The following is a 19,805-nucleotide window of genomic DNA, read 5'->3' as shown; positions in this document are numbered from 1 at the left end:
GGATGGTGTTGGAGTCGGACCTGCTTGACGTTCTTGCAGGTGTAATCACCTGCACAAACAATTGCACTGCACAGACTTGCCTGCTCTGCCAGCAGCATCCAGAGCAGAGCTCCCATTAGGAACCCATAAGACTGGAGTTTCCTCTTTTCCTTCCAGGCTCCTCGGGAAGGAAACAGCAGAAACAAGCAAAGAGGGCAGCAGGACCAGGAATGGCCACAGGCCAGTGCCAAGCAAGGGAGTGACCTTTGGAAAGGGCTGACTGATGTCGGCCAAGGACAGCAGCACAGGCACGCTCATGGCTCTGGAATCCCAGCCCAGGGCCAGAAAGGGTGCACCAGGGAAGAGATGAGACCAGGCTACGAGATCCCAGTGCTATAGAGGCACCTGCGAACCATCCAGGTTAGAGAGGAACTGAGAGGACTCTACTCCAAGTCCCATCAGGAGGAGCAGGGTCAGCAATGACTTCAGAGCAGCTTGCCCAGGGTTTGAACCTGACCTCAAAACCCTCCAGGGACCCCGCAAACTTCCCAGGCCCTGTTTCAATGCTTGACTGTGCTCAGTGATTTTTTTTTTTTGGTCAGCGTGGCGCCTCCCCTGCGTACATGCTGTACCCCTTGGCCTGGGTCCACAAGGCCCTCTCTGCAAGCTCCCTGACCAGAGCCATGCAGTGACCCCTCCTGCATCTCATAGCCTTGACCTTGACCCCTTTGCAGACTCCTGCAAAGACCCTGTAGCCATTACATCCCCCAGCAGGGCTTTGTTCACCACTCCAGCACCCAGAGCCCAGAACCCCCCAGCCAGCTCCTGCTCTGCCACAGCCCCTTCCTGCCTGAGCCCCACAGCTCCCTGCTCCCTCCGTGGGAGCAGGCAGCATCATTGTTGCAAAATGGGGAATATGTCAGTCAGTACTATTTTAAGTCAGGCTGTTCTTTGATGTAAGACCTTTGTATACTTTCAAGCCTAATCAGCAAGAAAGGAGACCTAATCACTGGAAGAGGCAGCAGCCAGCATCCCTCACTCAAGGACACTCTGGAACTAACAAGATTCAGGGATGACATTGCTAACTTGGCAAAATTAACTCCTGGTCCATGTACCTTAGAGCTAAACTATCTTCATTGTAACGCTAAAAATCACATCTACAGAACAAAAAGACCCTGCCCAGGTGAAGACCCTTCCCCTGAGCATAAGTTAGCTGGGGTTACATGATTTGTATGGAAAGTACCCATCAATTCTAACAGAAGGGCTGTGCTTGGGAAGTTACTAACTCTGAATTGCTGCGACATAACAGCATGGAAAGTCCGGTGGGGTGCGCTGAATTTGTGGAATACCACTAAACACCCAGGCTGGGGAGTTCTGAAATAAACTATGTCTCACTCGAGTGTGTCATTATCGGCTCGTTGCACACCAGGGGAACGAATCCGATTTTTCGGACAACATCCCTGCGCCTGCAGGGCGGGCACCCCTAAAATGGCGGCGCCCAGTGAGGCCTCAGCCCGCCCGCGTCACGTGCCCGCCGTGTCCCGCCATTGCATCAGCCGGGGGCGGGGCGCCCCGGGGAGAGGCGGGGCTGGCGGAAGAGCGACAGCCCTCGCAACCAATGGGAGGTGGCGGCCGCCGGAGGGGCGGGGCGGAGTGGGCGCTGCGGCGCGGCCGGAGGAGCGGAGTGAGGGGCGGCGGCGGCCGCGCAGGTACGGCCGGAGGGGGTTGGGAGGGTCTGGCCGCTGGGTTTGGCTGCCATGGCCCGGCTGGGACCCGCGGCCACAGGGGAGAGGGGCACGGAGAAGGCGGGGTGGGAGGGTGGCGGTGGTGGTGCTCTGGTCGCGCCCCATGTGGGCCCGCGGGGGGATGCCGGGCGGCCGGCGGCGCTGCCGGACACCGCTGTGCCCTCACCCCTTCTCGGGCAGTGGAGAGCGGGTGTGTCGGGGCAGAGGCTCTGATAGGCCCTGGGGCCGCCGCTATGCCTGGTTCTTCCCACTTCGGGTCCTTCCCTCCTCCAGCATCGAGGTTGGACTCGATGATCTCAGAGGACTTTTCCAACCTCATTGATTCTGTGCTGTGAATACTCCCAGGCCTTGCTCCTACGGGGAATTCCCGTCTCTCCGTGCCGCAGCAGGCTGCTGGGATCTCGCCCCCCTCCGTGGATGCGCATTGCGCTCCGCTGTCAGGAACAGCCCTGTGTACCCGTAGGACACGGGCGGTTCTGCCCTCCAGGCTGTCAGCCTGCCAATGATGTTCGTCTCCTCAAGGAAGGGGATGTGGGTCCCCTCAAGGAAGGCTTCCAGGCATCCCTGGAGCTGGCTCTGCTTTGAGCAGGGTGGGTGGACAAGGTGATATTTGGGGTCATTTCCAAACTTGGCTGTTCTATGATTTAGTCATTGAATTATAAAATGGTTCGAATTGGAAGAGACCTTAAAGCCCATCTGGTTCTAACACCCTTGCCATAGGACACCTTCCACTAGACCATGCTGCTCCAAGGACCATCCAACCTGGCCTTGAACACTTCCAGGGATGGGGAAGCCACAGCTTGTCTTGGCAGCCTGTACCAGGGCCTCCCCAGCCTCACAGGGAAGAATTTCGTCCTAATATCTAACCTAAATCTCTCCTTTTCCAGTTTAAAACTGTTCTGCCTTGTTGTATCATTATTTGCCTATGTAAAAAGTTGCTCTCCCTTGTTTTTATAAGCCCCCTTAAATACTGGAAGGCCATAATGATGTCTCCTCACTCTCTGCATTTACTCACCTTGAATGCTTTGATGACTTGGCAGTTCCTTTGTCACCAGCAAGACCAGCACAACCCACTGAATCCATGTGAATTTGTTATTTTAAAACCATGTGTTTTCAAAGAAAAAGTAACTTGATGTAGAGCCCCTGAAGTCAGGGAGGTTGGGGGAGAGGAAATTTTGGGTTGGGCCACCACTATTTGGGGCAGACCGATGGTTGAACTGAGGTGTCAGTGAGTATTTAACAATGTAGGGAGACCCTTTCAGGAGCTGGAGACAGCGATCCTGATGTTCACCTTGAACTGACAGCTCATCAGAGCGTTGTTTGTTGTTGTTTGTTCAGACTGCACCGAGGTTTTGCTGCTTTCCTGCCACGTGCTTTAGGCAGTGGCAACTTCCAGCTTCCAGATGGAGACCTCGCTCACTGCCAGCCAGATCCGGCAACGGTTCATTGACTTCTTCAAGGAAAACAAGCACACCTATGTGCACTCATCTTCTACAATCCCCCTGGATGACCCCACACTGCTCTTTGCCAATGCTGGTATGAATCAGGTAGGATTCCCACCCTGGCACTGCGGTCCTAGGAACATATCCTATTGGAACCTGTGACACTGTTTGCAGAGCTGTTGGGAAAATTATTGTTTTCTCCATCTTCCTTCTGGTCACAGAGAGATGGTTGGTGTGTCCACTGGAGTCTTCTGTGCTCTCACAAAATGGGCAAGAGCACTGGAAGAGGTTCCTGTGGTGGGAGCTCTGCCAGTGTCCCTTCCTTGACCCCTGGTACCACAGCAGTCCTGGCAGAAATGACTAATGGTGTCTTTGAAGAGCAGATGAGACTGGTCTGCTGCAAGGGCTCTGCTGCAGATCAGCAGCCAATTTTTATTTTTTGGCAGCTGGGAATCTGACAGCTTTCAGTCCCTTTGGAAGCCCTGGGCTTTGGTGGGCTCTAGGAACACTTGTCTGTGTGTGAGTGCTGAGTTCTAGGCATGGACAGCAGCAGCAGATTTGCTTCTGAAAGGTGCTTTGGGTATGTCCAGACTAGTGATATCATGACATAGATGACACTTACTGCCTTGCTGTTGCTTGCAACATTTGAAAGCAGGTTCTGAGTCCGTTTCCCAATTGCCCTTTTTTCTCTTCTCTCAGTTCAAACCCATCTTCCTCAATACCATCGACCCCTCACACCCGCTCGCTAAACTGAGCAGAGCCACCAACACTCAGAAGTGCATCCGAGCAGGGGGCAAGCACAACGACCTGGATGATGTGGGGAAAGATGTGTACCACCACACCTTCTTTGAGATGTTGGGATCCTGGTCCTTTGGGGATTATTTCAAGGTAAAACAGTCCAGGTGCAGCTCTGAATCTCTTGCGCAGATTTATCCGTCTCTGTAAACTCAGCAGAGTGGTTGCCAAGAGGAAAGAGAATATGTTGGCACAAAGGTGCATGTAGCTGCTTTGGAATAAATGAGCTTGGAAGCTGCCCCAACCCTGCAGAATGATTTGAGATTAATTACTTAAGGTTACAAAGCTGATTAAATTAACTCTGCTGGTTTGGAGTCTTCAAGTAGAGGTTTTAGTGGCTGTCCTGGAGATGTGGGGACTTAAATGTGCTGTGCAGCTATGACTGACCTTCAAACAGGAGTGATCATACAATAATGATTTCCTTTCCCAAGCTTCTTGCTAGTGTAGTATTCAAAGTCAGAATTAAAAGGCTTTTTGGAGGCAGTGAACATGCTAGGAGTTAACTTGGCTGCATCAAGACAGTCATATGAGATGTTTCTTGTGCCCTCTTCACTGCATGTGTTAATTTACCTCTTTCTTATGTCAAAAGTCAGAAAGTTTTTGGCTGCTGCTACCTACAGTAGCCAGTTTTGCATGTTGAAGAGGAGCTGTCTTTGCATTCACTTGCTGACTTTATGTTTCCTTCTGCAGGAACTTGCTTGTAAACTGGCACTGGAACTTCTCACCAAGGAGTTTGGCATCCCTGCTGAAAGACTCTACGTCACTTACTTTGGTGGAAATGAGGCTGCAGGACTGCAACCAGACCTGGAGTGCAAGCAGATCTGGTTGGATTTGGGGTAAGGCCTTTCACTGAGGAAGGTGCATGTTTTGATAGCGATAGTAATTTATTGGGGTTGGATATTAGGAAAAAAATCTTCACAGAAGCAGAACAGAACAGGCTGCTCAGAGCAGTGGTGGAGTCACCATTTCTGGAGGGATTTTAAAGCTGTGTAGCAGTGGCACTTTGTGGCATGGTTTAGTGGTGAGTTTGGCAGTATTGGAGTAATGGTTGGACTTGATGATCTGAAAGGTCTTTTCCAACCTAAATGTTTCTATGACTCTATGATGGCCTGTGTTATGTGGCAGAACCCATATAACAGGAGACTTTTAACAAAATTGAAGTGTCACAAATAACATTTGCAGGGTGGTGGAGCTTCCAAACCAAAGGGAAGTACTGGTATTAGATAGAACTGATATTAGATAGAAGATACTGAGAGCTCTGGTTTCCAAATCTCTTGTGTAAACTTAAGGATCCTGCTTGGTCAGATGGATGGGATGTTCTGCCCAGTGTGCTGCCACTGACAGCACTTGAGAAGATCATGGAGTCATAGAACTGTGGAATGGTTTGGGTTGGAAGGGACCTTACAGCTCATCTTGTTCCAAGCCCTGTCTAACCTGGCCTTGAATACTTCCAGGGATGGGGCAGACGCAGCTTCCCTGCGCAGCCTATTCCAGTGCCTCACCACGCTCACAGGGAAGAATTGATTCATAATATATAATAAGCATCTGCCCTCTGTTAGTTTAAAGCCCTTTTCCTATCACTCCATGCCCTTCTAAACAGTTCCTCTCCAGATTTCTTGTAGGCCCCTTTAGGTACTGAAAGGCCACAACAAGGTGATTCCAGAGCCTTCTCTTCTCCAGGCTGAACAATCCAAATTCTCTCAGTCTTTTCTCATAGAAGAGGTTCTTCATCCCATCAGTGTCTTCTTGCTGGTGGCTTTACTGAGGTGTTGTGTAAGTCTTTGTCTCCAGCTGGGATGAGTGCCAGGCACCAGTGTTCACCTGATCCCCTCAGCAGGGATCCTGAGTGTTAGGCTCTTGGTTGGTCTCTTAAGAATTCATCAGCACATCTAGGGAATTAGTGAGCTGTGGGTTCTCTGGCATAGCCTTTAGGTTGGGGAATTCTTTTAGTTAGTGTCTGTTGTTCAATAAATTTCTTCTTACAGGCTGGCTGAAGGCAGGATTCTGCCTGGCAATATGAAGGATAATTTCTGGGAAATGGGAGACACCGGCCCCTGTGGTCCTTGCAGCGAGATCCACTATGACCGAATCGGGGACAGAGATGCTTCACACCTGGTCAATCAGGATGACCCCAACGTCCTGGAGATCTGGAACCTGGTGTTCATACAGTTCAATAGGTGAGCCAGACCTGCTTCCAGCTTCCAGGTGAGCCAGGTTGCTCCAGCTCAGTTTGGGAGGCTGCTTAGGCTGCACTCTCTTTTAACTGCCCATGGCTTACTCGCCGTTCCTAGCAGCCAAGCACTTTGTGATTGTCTGTCCCCTTACCCACCAGTACAGAAGGGGTTGGTCATGCTGCTTTTGGGACAAACTGAGAGTATTTTCTCTGTTTATCTGCCAGGAGTTCACTATGGAATAAGTTGTTGTCTGCTTTGGGTCTAAGTTGTTGCTGAGGGTCTTGTTAACTGTATTTTATCAAAGTTGTCCTTTGTGTGGCTTGTGTATGGGCCTGTGTCACAAATCTGATGGAACTAAATCTCACGGAGATTGAGGGAGAGATGGGGTTCCCCTTGCAGAGCCTCCATCCATAACATCTCACCTTTCTTTGGCAGGGAAGCTGATGGGACACTGAAACCCCTTCCTAAGAAAAGTATTGATACTGGGATGGGCCTGGAGAGGCTGGTCTCTGTGCTGCAGAACAAGATGTCCAACTATGACACTGACCTTTTCCTTCCTTACTTTGAAGCCATCCAAAAGGTATGATCTGGAGCCTTACCCAGCTGTATCCATTCCCTGAATCCCTGGGGAGATGCATGGGGCTGGTTGGACAGGATGGTCTCTGCTTTCCCAGCTGCTGTGAGCCTCACACGTTTGCACTTTGCTGGGGGTAGGAACCCAGGCTGGCACAGTGATTGCTGCCCTGGGACATGTTTCCAGAGGAAAACAGGACAGTGATTGGTGCAGCTTGCCCAGCTTCTGTGGACTGTCCTGATGAACACTCCTTGGTCCTCTCCCAGTGGGAGATGCTCTGCAGTCCCTCATGGCCAAGTGCTATTTTTTTGCCATATGGTAGAGAGATACCCAGAATCAATTTGTCCTTCAGTCTCACACCTGGAACATGCTGATCTGTAGAAAATTCCCTTAGACAGGAGGCCTTTGCCATATAAACCACAACAGCCACTTGCAGAACCTGTGTGCTGCTGCTTCATTGTCTCGGGTGGGGATCACGTTACCCATGCTGGGAGTTCTGTGTGCAAGTCCGAGCCTTTTTTTTCCTCCGTGGAGGAGGCAGATCTTCCTGGCTGTACATCATGCTGGATAAAAAGCAGGGAGAAGAGCCCAAGCTCCTGCTACCTCTAAGGAATGAGGTGCTGAGCTCCAGAGTTGGAACTGGAGAGCTGCCCTTCTTCAGTGCTAAGTCCACTGGTGACACAGCTCCTGTGTCCTTGTCTGCCTTCCAGCCATGTGCTGGGAGCCCAGCTGGAGGGACTGTGCCCGTGGGGGGAGGTTTGCACCATGTGCAAGCACTGCATGGTTACAGCAGTATCTTTCCCTAGGGTATGGATAAAAACATCCTTAAAGAGGAAAGCTGGGACCATCTCCTGTGTGACAGAATTTGAAAGGTTTCTTGGCTGGGCAGGTTATGCCAGGTTGGAGTCCTTGAGCCAATGTGCAAAACAGATGATTTCCCTGTGCTCTTTCCCTCTCCCTCTCTCGTGGGTTCTTAATGATGGGATAAATTGGATTTTCTTCCCTCTGGTCTGGAGAGCTTTTGGCCATTGAAATGTGGGCCATGGCACCATGCAGAGCCCACAGCTCTATGCCTCCCCTGGGTTCACTGAGTCTCCTCTTTCCAAGAGGAATGTTCTCTGTGGCTGTGGGTGGTGGGCTTGGCTTCTGAGGCCCTTCCCTGTAATTCTGCCACGGTGCCACTGTCAATAATTGTCCCCTCTGCCCACTGCCTTCTCCTCTGCACAGGGCACCGGTGCCAGGCCGTACCTGGGGCAGGTCGGGGCCGAGGATGCTGATGGAATAGACATGGCCTACCGTGTGCTGGCTGACCATGCACGGACCATCACCCTGGCCCTCTCGGACGGGGGCAGGCCTGACAACACTGGCAGAGGGTAAGAAGGAGCTGCTGCATTGTCACTGCTCACATCCTGTTCAGCATGGCTTCCATCAGGGCTCTGGGATCTCCTCTGTGTCTGGGATCTCTTTGATCCCAGTGGGTAGCAGAGTGTTTGCTCGGGATATTTGACACTTGAATCGCTGTAGTAAGGTTCACCCAAAAGGCCATGATGCACAAGTCTGAAGGTTCTTGTGAGCACCATTGCTGCTGTGCCAGCCCCCAGATAGGATCAGTGTGGGCAGACAGGCACAAAGCCCTGCTTGGAGCAGTGCTGCTATTGAAAAAGCAAGGAATTTTGGGCTGGGAGAGGCTGTGCTGCAGGTGCCACTGGACTCAGTAAGCACACAGTGAATGTTGGTCATGGAGCTGGGGACTGGCACCTCACCTGTGCCTTACTGCTGCTGTGAGCAGCCGCTCGAGGGAAAACGTGGGGAGAAAACCCTGTGCTCTTGGTCCTGGGAGGAGCTGCTGGTAGGTGGTACTGATGGAGCTCCTGAGAACAACTCAGATGTGTAATGTTTGCACGGGGGGCTCTGCTATTCCCTAGGTATGTGCTGAGGCGGATTCTCCGACGGGCCGTGCGCTACTCCCATGAGAAGCTCAATGCCCCCAAGGGTTTCTTTGCTACTCTGGTTGATGTGGTGGTGCAGTCACTGGTAAGTTCTCCTACTCCACTGTATCTGCTGAAGACTTCCTCTGCTGAGATGTGCACATCTCCGTGCTGAAGGGCTCATCCTCTTGGGTCTGCAGGGAGATGCCTTTCCTGAGCTGAAGAAGGACCCAGATATGGTAAAGGACATTATCAATGAAGAGGAGGATCAGTTCCTGAAAACACTGAGCAGAGGCCGTCGCATCCTGGACAGGAAGATCCAGAGCCTTGGGGACAGTAAAATCATTCCTGGTAAGGCTGTGACTTCTGTCTGGATGCAGCAAAAGGCATTTATTATCTAAGATCACATCAGGGCTCAGCTGGGCGGGGAAATTAGAGGTGTGGAAGGTGGTGGGGGGACAAAGTCGGAGTCAGAAGACATCTCTTAGAGCCGAACCACCTGTCTCTCCTCTGACTTGTGTTCACTTGCTCGGGTTTCTAAGCTGCCCAGATACAGATCTTTGTGCTGGCAGGGAGGAACCTTTTGGATGTTCACATTCTCCAGGCCTGTTCACTGTCCTGCTGTAGCTCAGAGCCAGTGGGAGAGGAGGGGAGCAGTGTCTCATGGAACATGAGAGGTGACTGCTTTGCACTTTCTCTGCAGGTGACACTGCCTGGTTGCTGTATGACACCTACGGTTTCCCTGCGGATCTCACTGGGCTGATTGCAGAGGAAAAGGGCCTTGTTGTAGACATGGAGGGCTTTGAAGAAGAGCGTAAAAATGCTCAGGTAGGTAACAGCTCCAGGGGAAGGTGGTTTATGAGTGCGCAGGGAGAATTCCCTTCCTTGCAGTTTGCAGTCATAAGTTGCTCCTTTCTCACCGAGTCTGCTCACACCCCCTATGCCCCATGGTTTGTCCCATGGGAAAAACCAGGACAACTGCAGTTGCTGTGGGACATGTCTTTTCTATACAGCTGGGGTTGGTTTTGCTCGCTAGCAAAGCCTGGAACCTTGAGCTCAGCCTTCAGACAGAGATAGCGGAGTGCTGGGAGCACCTCTGCCGTCCTGTTCTGGTTAGGGAAGTTAACTCCCTGTCCAAGGATCAGTATCTAGGCAGGCCTGCACCTTGGGTGCCTCTCCCATCATGTTTGCTGCAGCAGTAGGGAGTGGTGTTGACCAGCTGGATACTTGGTTGTCCTTACTGGGCTCAGGCCCACTTGGTCTGCATGCTGGAACTGGCTGCTCTGAAGCCAGAAAAATGGGCGCCCTCCAGATGCTGGCACACAGCTTCCCAAGGCAGAGCTCTCAGTCAGGGAGTGGTGAGGGATGTGAGTGACATGTGCAACTAGGCTGGCATGCATTGGTGTTTCTTAAACCTTGGTATTTGACAGCTCATTTCTCAAATCTTGCTCATTGGCAGCTCAAATCCCAGGGCAAGGGTGCTGGAGGGGAGGATCTCCTCATGCTGGACATCTATGCCATTGAAGAGCTGAGAGCCCGAGGGCTGGAGGTGACAGATGACTCACCAAAATACAACTATGCTTCAGATCCGAGTGGTACCTATGGTATGAGAAAACCTTCTCACAATCATGTTCTGCTACTAAACCTTCCCTGGCATGTACCTCTGGGCTCCCCTTTCCTGGGACATGGAGTTGGGAGTGGAAGGCTGTGCAGGTGAATAGCCTGCTTGTTACTAATCGAGCAGAGAAAGAGGACAGACTGTTCAGGGGCTACTGTACTGCTGTTGCCATGTTAAGGGAATTCCTGTTCCCTGCAGCTTTATGTCTCCACATTATTATGTTGGTGTTTCTCTGCTGCTCCTTTGCCAGTGCTGCAGGAGACTGCAGTTCTGCTTGGCCTGTTGGAGGGTCTTTGGCTTGCTTGCTCTGGCTGTTCCTGCTAGTTTTTTGATTTGATGGAAATTCAGGAGGCTGCAGGCTCATAGCCATGTTTGTGCTGACTTTTGCTGCATAGGTGTGGAAGGCAGTGACAGTCCCTGCCTTGGAGGGCACTAAATTAAATTCCCAGCTAACTGTTGCCTTGCTCCTCTCTCCTTATGCCCTGCAAATGTGGTAGCTGCCATGAGCTCCTGCAATAACTGGGAGGTGTTGCTGTCACATTCTGCTCCCATGTGGTGTCTATAAGGTTTTCCTGTTTTACTGACACTGCCTGTCATCCTGGTGGCAGATTTCGGGAGCCTCGTGGCCACGGTGAAGGCCATCCGCAGGGAGAAGAAGTTTGTGGAGGAGGTATCCACTGGCCAGGAATGTGGAATAGTGCTGGACCAGACCTGCTTCTACGCCGAGCAGGGTGGGCAGATCTATGACCAGGGCTACATGGTCAAGGATGACGACAGCAGGGAGGATGTGAGTGGGCCTGAGAGCCTTTTGCTAGACTCTGTCTGACCCGGGGCCTGGGCAGAGGGGGAGAAGGGGCCAAACAAGCTCCAGCAATTTTCCATCCATGTTAGGTGTCAGGCATTGCACAGGGTTCCTTTCTGGGGGTGCAGCAGGGCATGGATGGGCTGGAGTTTTGTTCCCTTGCTTCTTGAGGAATTCAACTCTGTGCTGCTGTCACCAGAATGTGGATGCCTGTGGTGGTGGTGCTGGGATTGCCAAGCCCAAGGGCAGTGCTCTCGAGCTGTGATGGGGAGCTCTTTCTGTGCCCCATAACTGTGCCCCACCTTCATTCACTTCTCCACTTTGCTGCGTGCTGTGCCTGGGGACACTCGGCTTTCTCCAGCATACATACCACTCTGGCTCTCAGCTGGGACCTTTCCAGTTGCAGCTCAGACCTCTGGCTGGATGATGTCTCCCCTTGGCCTCTCACCCTGCTCACATGGGGCGTTTTCTTCTTTGTACAGAAAACAGAATTCACTGTGAAGAATGTGCAGGTCCGAGGAGGTTATGTGCTCCACATAGGAACTCTGTATGGGAGTTTGAAAGTAGGAGATCAGGTCCACCTGACTATTGATGAGGTGAGTTAAGACATGGTATAACACATGGGCTTTGTCTGTTTTCTCTGGATTTTGTCTTATTTCTTTTCATTGATTCCACTTTGGGGGCCTTTTGTTTGGGTCCTGCTCTCCCTGCAGCACATGCTCAAGCAGTGTCTGGCTGACTCCAAGTCTCTCCTGCTTGGCATCTGGCTTTCTCCTACCACGAGGCAGCTAAGGCCCAGCTGGCTCAGAGCCACACTTGCTGGGTTTGCTGATCACAGGCAGAAACACATTTTGGGTCATGACTTGCAAGGAGAACATGTGTGGTGCATGGGGACAACAGCAGAGAGCCTGGGCTGCCTGCCCCACTCCAGACATTGCCCCTGTGGGCTCAGCTTGCTGAGTGAGTGCTGGATTGAGCACAGTCAGCCTTGATGCATTTCCCTTCCCTATAGAGGCAGCACCTTTAGATGAAGAGGGAAGGCTTCCATCTTGGAGTGCTTTTCCCTGCTGAGGAACAGAGATTAGTATCTGTGTCCTAGTCTGTCCTTGGCCTCGCTCCACACAGGCCCAACAAGGGGACTGCCAGGACATAGCCATGCACAGATTTGGTGGAGAACACGTGCTCCTGTAGCTGAAGCTCCAAGGCAGCAAGTGTGATCAGTTGTTTGCTGGGCTAGTTTAGGATTCTGTTGGATCAGGGCATTAACCTCCCCTTCAGCTGCTGGAGGTGGTCGTGGCTCTGGGGTGTGGGACCCCATCTGACAGTGGCTTCCTCCCTCAGGCCAGGCGGAGGCCGGTCATGAGCAACCACACGGCCACCCACATCCTCAACTTTGCCCTGCGCTCCGTGCTGGGGGAGGCTGACCAGAGGGGCTCCCTGGTGGCACCGGACAGGCTGCGCTTTGACTTCACGGCCAAGGGAGCCCTGTCCACCCAGGAAATCAAGACAGTTGAAGGGATTGCCAACCAGATGATTGAGGAATCAAAGGTGGGTGTGGCTGACACGTTGTATACATTGAGTCCAGGTTTTGGATGATCTGGGGTGCTGGGAGTTTGGCATGCAGGAGGATTCTGAGCTGCTGGTGCAGTATTGTGCACAGATTGCCATCAGTTGAGAGGGTTTTGAGTGGGAAAACCCCGTATGGATTGTTCTGTTCATTGGTATCAAGCCCTCTCGAGGGCTGGAGTGTTCCCATGCCTGCAGTAGTGTCACACCAGCTACAAGAGCCAGGAAGTTTGGCAGAGTGTTTTGCAGGCCTGGCTGGATTTACACTGTGCACCCAGACACCCAGTGATGTGTCCTCAATGGCAGGAGAGTTGCTCTGTCTGGTGCCAAGTGTCAGAGCAGACCCTGGATGACCCTGGAATCTGTGCTTGGAACCATTTGCATGTGCAGTAGCACACAGGGAGTCCGAGCAGGTGGTATTGGGAATTTTGAAGATGAGACATCTGCCAATAACTTTGTGATTCTTGCAGCTCAACAAACCCCAGCTCAGGTGTGAGGCACAAGATTTCACTTCTAGGATTTATCAGAGGAAGAAATTTCCTGGGAACGTGGGCTGTCAGTCACAGCTGACAGGACTGGCTCTTACCCTCCTCCCTTTGCTGTCCTCTGCAGACTGTGTATGCCAAGGACTGCCCTCTCGCAGCAGCCAAAGCTATCCAAGGACTTCGGGCAGTTTTTGACGAGACCTACCCTGATCCCGTCCGTGTGGTTTCCATTGGCATTCCCGTGGAGGAGCTGCTGGCTGACCCCTCTGGCCCTGGGGGCTCCATCACCTCTATTGAGTTCTGCGGAGGGACGTGAGTACCTGGAGAGGTCAGGGAAGGTGGTAGGGTGGCTGAAAAGGAGTTCCTGTGTAGCCTGAGCTTCTGGGAGTGCCATGAGCATACAGTGGGCAGAGCCAGGGCAGAGCTGGAGGTGGTGGTGATGATGTGCCTTTGCATTCCCAGTCCTGAGCTAATCAGTCTTCAGAATTACCTTTTGCAGGCAGGAAACTGTCTGCATTGCCCCTACCCTCACTCAGGGTCTCTGGCAGTGCTGGGAGCACAGCCCTTGCCACCCTTTCCTCACTCATTTGCACAAGTGGTTTTTTGTACCTGTCCCCACATTGCTGCATTTCTCTGGCAGGATGGTTGTCTTATTTCTGTGCTGATTGTTGCTGAAAGGAGAGGTGGATTTCTAACTCCCTCTTGTGGGTCTGTCTGGGTTCTTTCCAAAGGCACTTGCAGAACTCCAGCCATGCTGGCCCCTTTGTGATTGTTTCAGAAGAAGCAATTGCTAAAGGCATTCGGAGGATAGTTGCAGTCACCGGGGCTGAAGCTCGGAAGGTAAGCATAGGCAGGAGAGATCCTCTGTGAGATTCCACCTATTAACCCTGTGCTCAAGTTCCTTTTGTTCAAATTTGCACAATATTCTCTGAGGGACTCATGGAAAAGGGTGCTGCTGTTGGCAAAGGCTGTGCTGGAAGCCCTGGCTGTACTACCGTCAGAGCAGGGAAGAGAGGGGGAAGCCTCAGATGTGGGTGTTACGGCAGAGAAACCTGGGTGGGTGTGTGGGATGGCTCCAGGGTCAGCTCAGGTTGCTTTTCAGAATGGCTGCAGATAGAGAGCTCTTGGCAGCTGGTTAGGCCAGCAGGAGAGTGGTGAAGTCTGCGAACCCAGTCCTCTGCTGCAGGAGGCAGTGACTTTGGATGCGGGCTGGCACTCCCTGAAGTGGGAACAAGGGGTTTCATGGGGGGGTGACTTCTCTTTTGTGGGGGATCTTGGCAAGCCTGGCAAAGAAAAGAGACCTAAGGCTCGTGTGCCAGCATCACACCCTGGTTCTGGTCAGGTGCTGTCTGCTTTGGCCCTGTGCTTCCCAAGAGTTACTGAGCTCCATCCTGGGGCATTCCAGCATTCCTCACCTCTTCGTACTCTGGGGTGACCAGGAGCGTTGCCTGCTCAATCTTCCTGCTTGATTTAACTCAGATTGTATTCTCCTAGGCCCTCAGGAAAGTCGACAGCCTCAGGAAACTGCTGTCAGCCCTGGAGGCCAAGGTGAAGGTCCAGACAGCTCCCAACAAGGATGTGCAGAAGGAGATCACGGATCTCGGTGAGGTGAGTATGGTAGCAGTGCTCTGCCTCCCCAGAGTGGGACCTTGATTGCCAGCACTGGGTGGTATTAATGAGGCATGAGTTCACCACCTTGCTCCTTTCCAGCAGCCCTGCATCCCATGGGTGCTGCAGCCAGCACCTGCTGCCTGGGGTCATTGGCACTGGGAGAGGAGTAGAGCTTACGGGGCTCTGCCACTTGAGGCAGAGTTCATGAGGTGCTGCATCTCCTGCCATGGTCGCTGGCACCTTTAACCTTCTCCACCTGCTTCTCTTTTTGCAGACACTGGCCACTGCTGTTATCCCACAGTGGCAGAAAGATGAACTGAGAGAGGCTGTTAAAGCACTGAAGAAAGTCATGGATGACCTGGACCGAGCAAGCAAAGCTGACATCCAGAAAAGAGTGAGACCTGGGCTGGAATAAAGGACAGTGTGGGAGAGCTGTGGGGTGCTCCCCTGGGAGCTCTGTTAGTGTCCAGGATGGAAGAGAATTGATGTGTGGGAATGCCCCTCACACTGTTCAGCCCTCCAGCTTCTGCTGCCTCCTGAAACAGAATTAGCTCCATACCTGTTCCCTGGGTTGAAGCATGGCAGCGTTTTCCTGCCCTAACAGTGCCCCTGGGTGTAGGCTTCCTCCTGAATCCCACTGGAGTTTTCTGGAGGAGGAATCATGCACAACATGCTGTCTTGCAGGCCACATACCTGCCTGTCAGAATATATTCCTCCTTGCTTCACAGTGCAAGGCTGCTCCAGGCTGGGCTGTGGGTGTGTTTGGGCATCTTGGGGGCTTCTGTCCCTGCTCTACCCAGGTGGTTCTTGTGTCCATACAGTGTGGGTGGTCTAGTGGCTGACCACTGTTGTCCTCAGGTGCTGGAGAAGACCAAGCAAGTTATCGAGAGTCACCCTAACCAGCCGTGGGTCATCATGGAAATGGAAAATGGAGCCTCAGCAAAGGTATGGGAAAGGCTGATCTCTCCTCAACAACCTTCCTTCTGCCTGAGGAGCAGCTGGGTGGTCTCTCGTCACTTGGGGAGGCGGTTCAGTGCTACAGAGCTGTCCCTCTTGCCACATGCTGTCCATGAGAAGGGGGAGGGACCGCTGGGGTATTGTCTTGTGTCCCACCTCTTGGACTAGCACATGGGCTTGCAGAGCTGGTGGGTTCTTGACCACTTGCTGAGCTTCCAGACCTGGTGGTGGATAGGGAGCCCAGCACAAATCCCATTGTGTCCCAGGTAAGACTCATCCTGCAGCAGTCATGATGCTGAAATGCACTTAAAGGACTGAGAACAGCAGCTCTGCCGAGCCATGAAAGTCACAATGCTTGTGGCCCCTGCAGATCAGCTCTGGGGGTGGTGTCCTGGGCTGAGTGTGTGGACAGGACCAGGCAGAGAGCTGCCCCCAGCTATGTCTGCTTAGCTGGGTTCAAGTTCTTCCCTGGCCAGGGCTGAATCTGCTCCTTCCTTCCTCCACACACAAGTTTTTTTCCAAGTAATTTCTTTTGGAATGAACGCTCCGTTGTGTGTGCTGTGTCACAGTGCCAGGCAGTGGGGGCTGGTTGTGCCTGGGCTTAGACCGCTCTGGGCTTAACGCCCTGTTAAATTTCCTCTCCAGCAGTCTTGGAGCTGATCCTGCTCACTCTCTGTGGCCACCAGCATCACGATGCCCACCCTTCTGCTCCCAGTGCGTGCTGTTGCAGTGTTTTCCCTGGCAGAAGGGTGCATCCCATGGGATGGCAATGCTGGCAGCCCAGGGAGCTGCATGTTCCCAATCTACCCAGAGCAGCACTGCTTTGCTTGCCAGAGGACCCACTCCTGGGGCTCTGTGCTGCATCGTGCTGTCTGTGCAAGTGAGGGATGGTGGTCTCCTTGGGAATAATGGAATGTGTGGCAGTCTCCCTGGTTCTTCCCTGCCTGCTGTGTCTGATAACACTTGCAGCCTCTTCGTGCTGCGTTTAAGTCCTGATTCCCTTTGGAACAGCTGTTCCCTTCTGCTGGGAGGAGCTTTTTCTCCTCCAGCCGGTACACTCAGGCAAAGGTTCATTCTGGGGCTGATTCTGCCAGTTCCTGGATACCTCATGATGGGGAAATAAAAGCATTTTCTCCTTCTTCCCTTGGGGTACACAGGCAGGGTTTATGTCCCCTGCCAAGGCTTCTACACTGCCAGGAATGTGAAGATGGCTCACGTTTGGGAAGAGGAGCATTGCACAGTGCTGCTGGCTGGTTTAGTGCAATTCCTGAGGTCTTTGTGGGTGCTGTTGGGACTGGAGCTGGGCTGGGGGCAAGCGCAGGGAGGCAGTCAGGCAATGATTTTGTTCTCTTCCAGGCCCTGAATGAATCTCTGAAGCTTTTCAAGACTAACTCCCCCCAGACTGCTGCTATGCTCTTTGCTGTGGATAACGAAGCTGGCAGGATCACCTGCCTGTGTCAAGTACCCCAGGTACTGCTGAGGCTGCATGGCTGCCTCTTCCTGAGCCTCCGTGGAGGAGCTGCCACCTCCAGGCAGGAACTATCTAACGTTACACAGCCAGAACTGATTGGAGTTTGGCAAGAGCCACAGCCCTCATGCTTGGGCTTATTGTCAGGCTGCAGAAGTGAGGGAAGAGGGGTTGTGCTCTGCAAACAGGGAAGGGGAAGAGTCAGGACTTAACGGCGTGGTAGGCATGGGGTGGGGAGATTGCTGTTCTTCCGTCAGTGCTGACCGCTGGGTTTCTTTTCCTGCCCAGGAGACTGCAAATAAGGGCCTGAAGGCCAGCCAGTGGGTGCAGGAAGTGTCTGGCTTGATGGACGGCAAAGGTGGTGGAAAGGACATCTCTGCACAGGCAACAGGCAAGAACGTGGGCTGCCTGCAGGAAGCCCTGAAACTGGCCACGGACTTTGCCAGGCTCCGGCTGGGGGAGCTGAAGAACTGACTGAGGGGGGAAGCCCGGCCCCTTTGTCTCCCTGTCTGTCCCCTGCGCGGTTTTCCGGTCAATAAAGGCTCCTTTCCCCGCGCTCTGCGCTCCGGCTCTGCTGGGCTGGCGGGACGGGACGGGATGGGGTGGGATCCCCCTGCCAGTCACAGCTTGTGCCCGCCTCCCGCCTGGGCCCGCCCCGTCCCCGCCCGCTCACGGTGTCCCGCCGAACATGCCGCTGGATCACCGCCGCCTGTGCGGCCCGGAGGAGTCGCAGCCGCCGGCGCTGTGGGCAGCGACCGCGGCCGAGGATGAAGAGGACGGGGAAGGCGCGGGAGTGGCGCCGCGGGACCCCTGCGCCCTGCGGCCGCTGTTCGCGCGGGCCGGACTGCTGAGCCAGGCGCAGGGCTCGGCCTACGTGGAGCTGGGCAGCGGCACCAAGGTGCTCTGCGCCGCCTGGGGCCCGCGGGAGGCGGCCGAGCCCGGCCCGGGCCGGCTGCTCTGCGAGTTCCGCCGGGCGCCCTTCGCGGGGCGCGGGGCGCGGGGCCGGCCGGGCGCGGCGGCGGAGCGGGAGGCGGAGCGGGAGGCGGCGGCGGCGCTGCGGGAGGCGCTGGAGCCGGCGGTGCGGCTGGGCCGCTACCCGCGGGCCCGCCTGGCCGTCAGCGCGCTGCTGCTGCAGGACGGGGGCTCGGCGCTGGCCGCCGCCGTCAGCGCCGCCGCCCTGGCGCTGGCGGACGCGGGCGTGGAGATGTACGACCTGGCCGTGGGCTGCGCGCTGTGCCGGCCGCCCGCGCCCGCCGCCTCATGGATGCTGCAGCCCGCCGAGCCCGAGGAGCGCCGCGCCGCCGCCCGCCTCACGCTGGCCCTGCTGCCCGCCCTCAACCAGGTGTCGGCCGTGCTGGGCGGCGGCCGGGGCGGCCCGCCCGAGGACTGGGCGCAAGCCCTGCGGCTCGGCCTCGATGGCTGCCACCGGCAGTACCCGGTGCTGCGGCAGAGCCTGCTGCGGGCCGCCCAGCGCCGCGATGCCGCCGCCGCTGCCACCGCCGCCACCAGTGCCTGAGTGCCCCTGAGACCTGCGTCCCTCAGTCTGAAGATGGGGCATCTCCCAGAGCCCGCCCAAGCTGCCTTCAGTGCTGTTGGAGACCCCTGGAGCCTGCCTGATCTACACCTCACTGTTGAGGACTAAAATAAGCTTACTTTTAGAATATTAGAAGTTTATTAAGTTTAAGCTTAAGTTTAATTGTAACTGCTGGAGAACCCCCAGGCCCAGCCTGATCCATGTGTCATGCTGCTGGAGACTGGATGAGCCAACCTTTGCACTGCTGGAGACCCAAGAACTGTGCTCAAAGACACTGGAATCTGCACCCCCACCACCACCAGAGAGCCCCCAAAGCAGCCCCCACACCGCCCAAGCACCCCAGAGTGCACCTGAGAAGCCCCCGTCTTGCAGGAGACCATTCCCAACTGGCACCACAGGGCCCAAACAGCTTTGCATGCTGCTGAAGCCCCTCAAGAACAGCCTCCATACTGCTTCAGCAGCCGGAGCCTGCCTGAGACCTCCCTCCTAGCAATTGTTGGCACTGCAGGACCCCACATCTCCCTCTGGGTTGGTCACAGCACCAGGCTGAAACCCTCACTCCAAGCTCCCCACCATAACCATCCAGGCAGGAACCACGTCATGGCATGGACTGTGCACCCCTTGGACTTCCTGCCCAGGCAGTGCTTCAGAGTGGCAGAGTTGTGTTTTGTTAGTTTTTTCATAATAATAAATAATATTTTTTCTGGTGAGTCTTCTGCCTGCATGACCCTCCTGGGGCCTCTGCCAGCTATGGGCAGAGGTGGAAGGATGCACTTACATAGTCAGGGTCACCCCCTCTGCTCCCACTGTCCTTGAGGAGTTCAGGGGGAGCTGGGTGCTTCCTTGGAATCTGGTTATTCCTGGAGATGGAGTGGAGCAGGTGGCCCTGTCTGCCAAGCTGCACCATGGCGGGTTGGTAGGGAATATTCTGGGTATTTTCCACTGGGAAACAGGGCAGAGCTGCAGTTGTGCCTCTGGGTTGAGCTGTAGGAAAGGCAGCATCCAAGAAAGCCCTCAGAGCTGGGGGTTGTGTCTGACAGCACATAAAATGGGGTACAAAAATTAAATGTGCACTTCAGACGGTTAAAAACTGCATTGGAGTCGAATAACCAGAGAAAAGAAATACA

The 19,805-nt window shown here is 54.1% G+C and overlaps 2 protein-coding genes across 2 annotated transcripts; both read left to right on the top strand.

The window, feature by feature from the left end:
- Window positions 1–1,616: 1,616 nt before the first annotated feature.
- Window positions 1,617–17,691, top strand: AARS1 (alanyl-tRNA synthetase 1). The gene is made up of 21 exons (XM_082290253.1): window positions 1,617–1,688; window positions 3,063–3,271; window positions 3,866–4,054; window positions 4,652–4,797; window positions 5,947–6,138; window positions 6,571–6,715; window positions 7,937–8,082; window positions 8,635–8,743; window positions 8,838–8,988; window positions 9,341–9,465; window positions 10,097–10,241; window positions 10,864–11,042; window positions 11,540–11,653; window positions 12,399–12,605; window positions 13,236–13,420; window positions 13,840–13,948; window positions 14,603–14,716; window positions 14,994–15,113; window positions 15,578–15,664; window positions 17,033–17,146; window positions 17,433–17,691. The coding sequence occupies exons 2-21, from the start codon at window positions 3,128–3,130 to the stop codon at window positions 17,616–17,618; spliced, it is 2,907 nt and encodes a 968-aa protein (XP_082146379.1). The 5' UTR covers window positions 1,617–1,688; window positions 3,063–3,127; the 3' UTR covers window positions 17,619–17,691.
- Window positions 17,692–17,816: 125 nt separating this feature from the next.
- On the top strand, window positions 17,817–19,382 carry EXOSC6 (exosome component 6). The gene has a single exon (XM_082289999.1). The coding sequence runs from the start codon at window positions 17,833–17,835 to the stop codon at window positions 18,658–18,660; it is 828 nt and encodes a 275-aa protein (XP_082146125.1). The 5' UTR covers window positions 17,817–17,832; the 3' UTR covers window positions 18,661–19,382.
- Window positions 19,383–19,805: the final 423 nt, after the last annotated feature.

The sequence above is a fragment of the Coloeus monedula genome (assembly GCF_965178545.1).
Source record: "Coloeus monedula genome assembly, chromosome: 13".
In the NCBI taxonomy this organism is placed as follows: domain Eukaryota; kingdom Metazoa; phylum Chordata; class Aves; order Passeriformes; family Corvidae; genus Coloeus; species Coloeus monedula.
Note: the sequence above shows the minus strand (reverse complement) of the source record. Positions and strands in the feature narration are given on the sequence as shown.

What these genes read in the sequence shown, in the direction of transcription:
- AARS1 (XM_082290253.1), top strand. Translation starts at nt 3,128, where the DNA reads ATGGAGACCTCGCTCACTGCCAGCCAGATCCGGCAACGGTTCATTGAC. An exon ending in CCAATGCTGGTATGAATCAG is followed by an intron (nt 3,272 to 3,865) that starts GTAGGATTCCCA and finishes CTCTTCTCTCAG; the next exon opens with TTCAAACCCATCTTCCTCAA. An exon ending in ATTGAGTTCTGCGGAGGGAC is followed by an intron (nt 13,421 to 13,839) that starts GTGAGTACCTGG and finishes TTCTTTCCAAAG; the next exon opens with GCACTTGCAGAACTCCAGCC.
- EXOSC6 (XM_082289999.1), top strand. Translation starts at nt 17,833, where the DNA reads ATGCCGCTGGATCACCGCCGCCTGTGCGGCCCGGAGGAGTCGCAGCCG.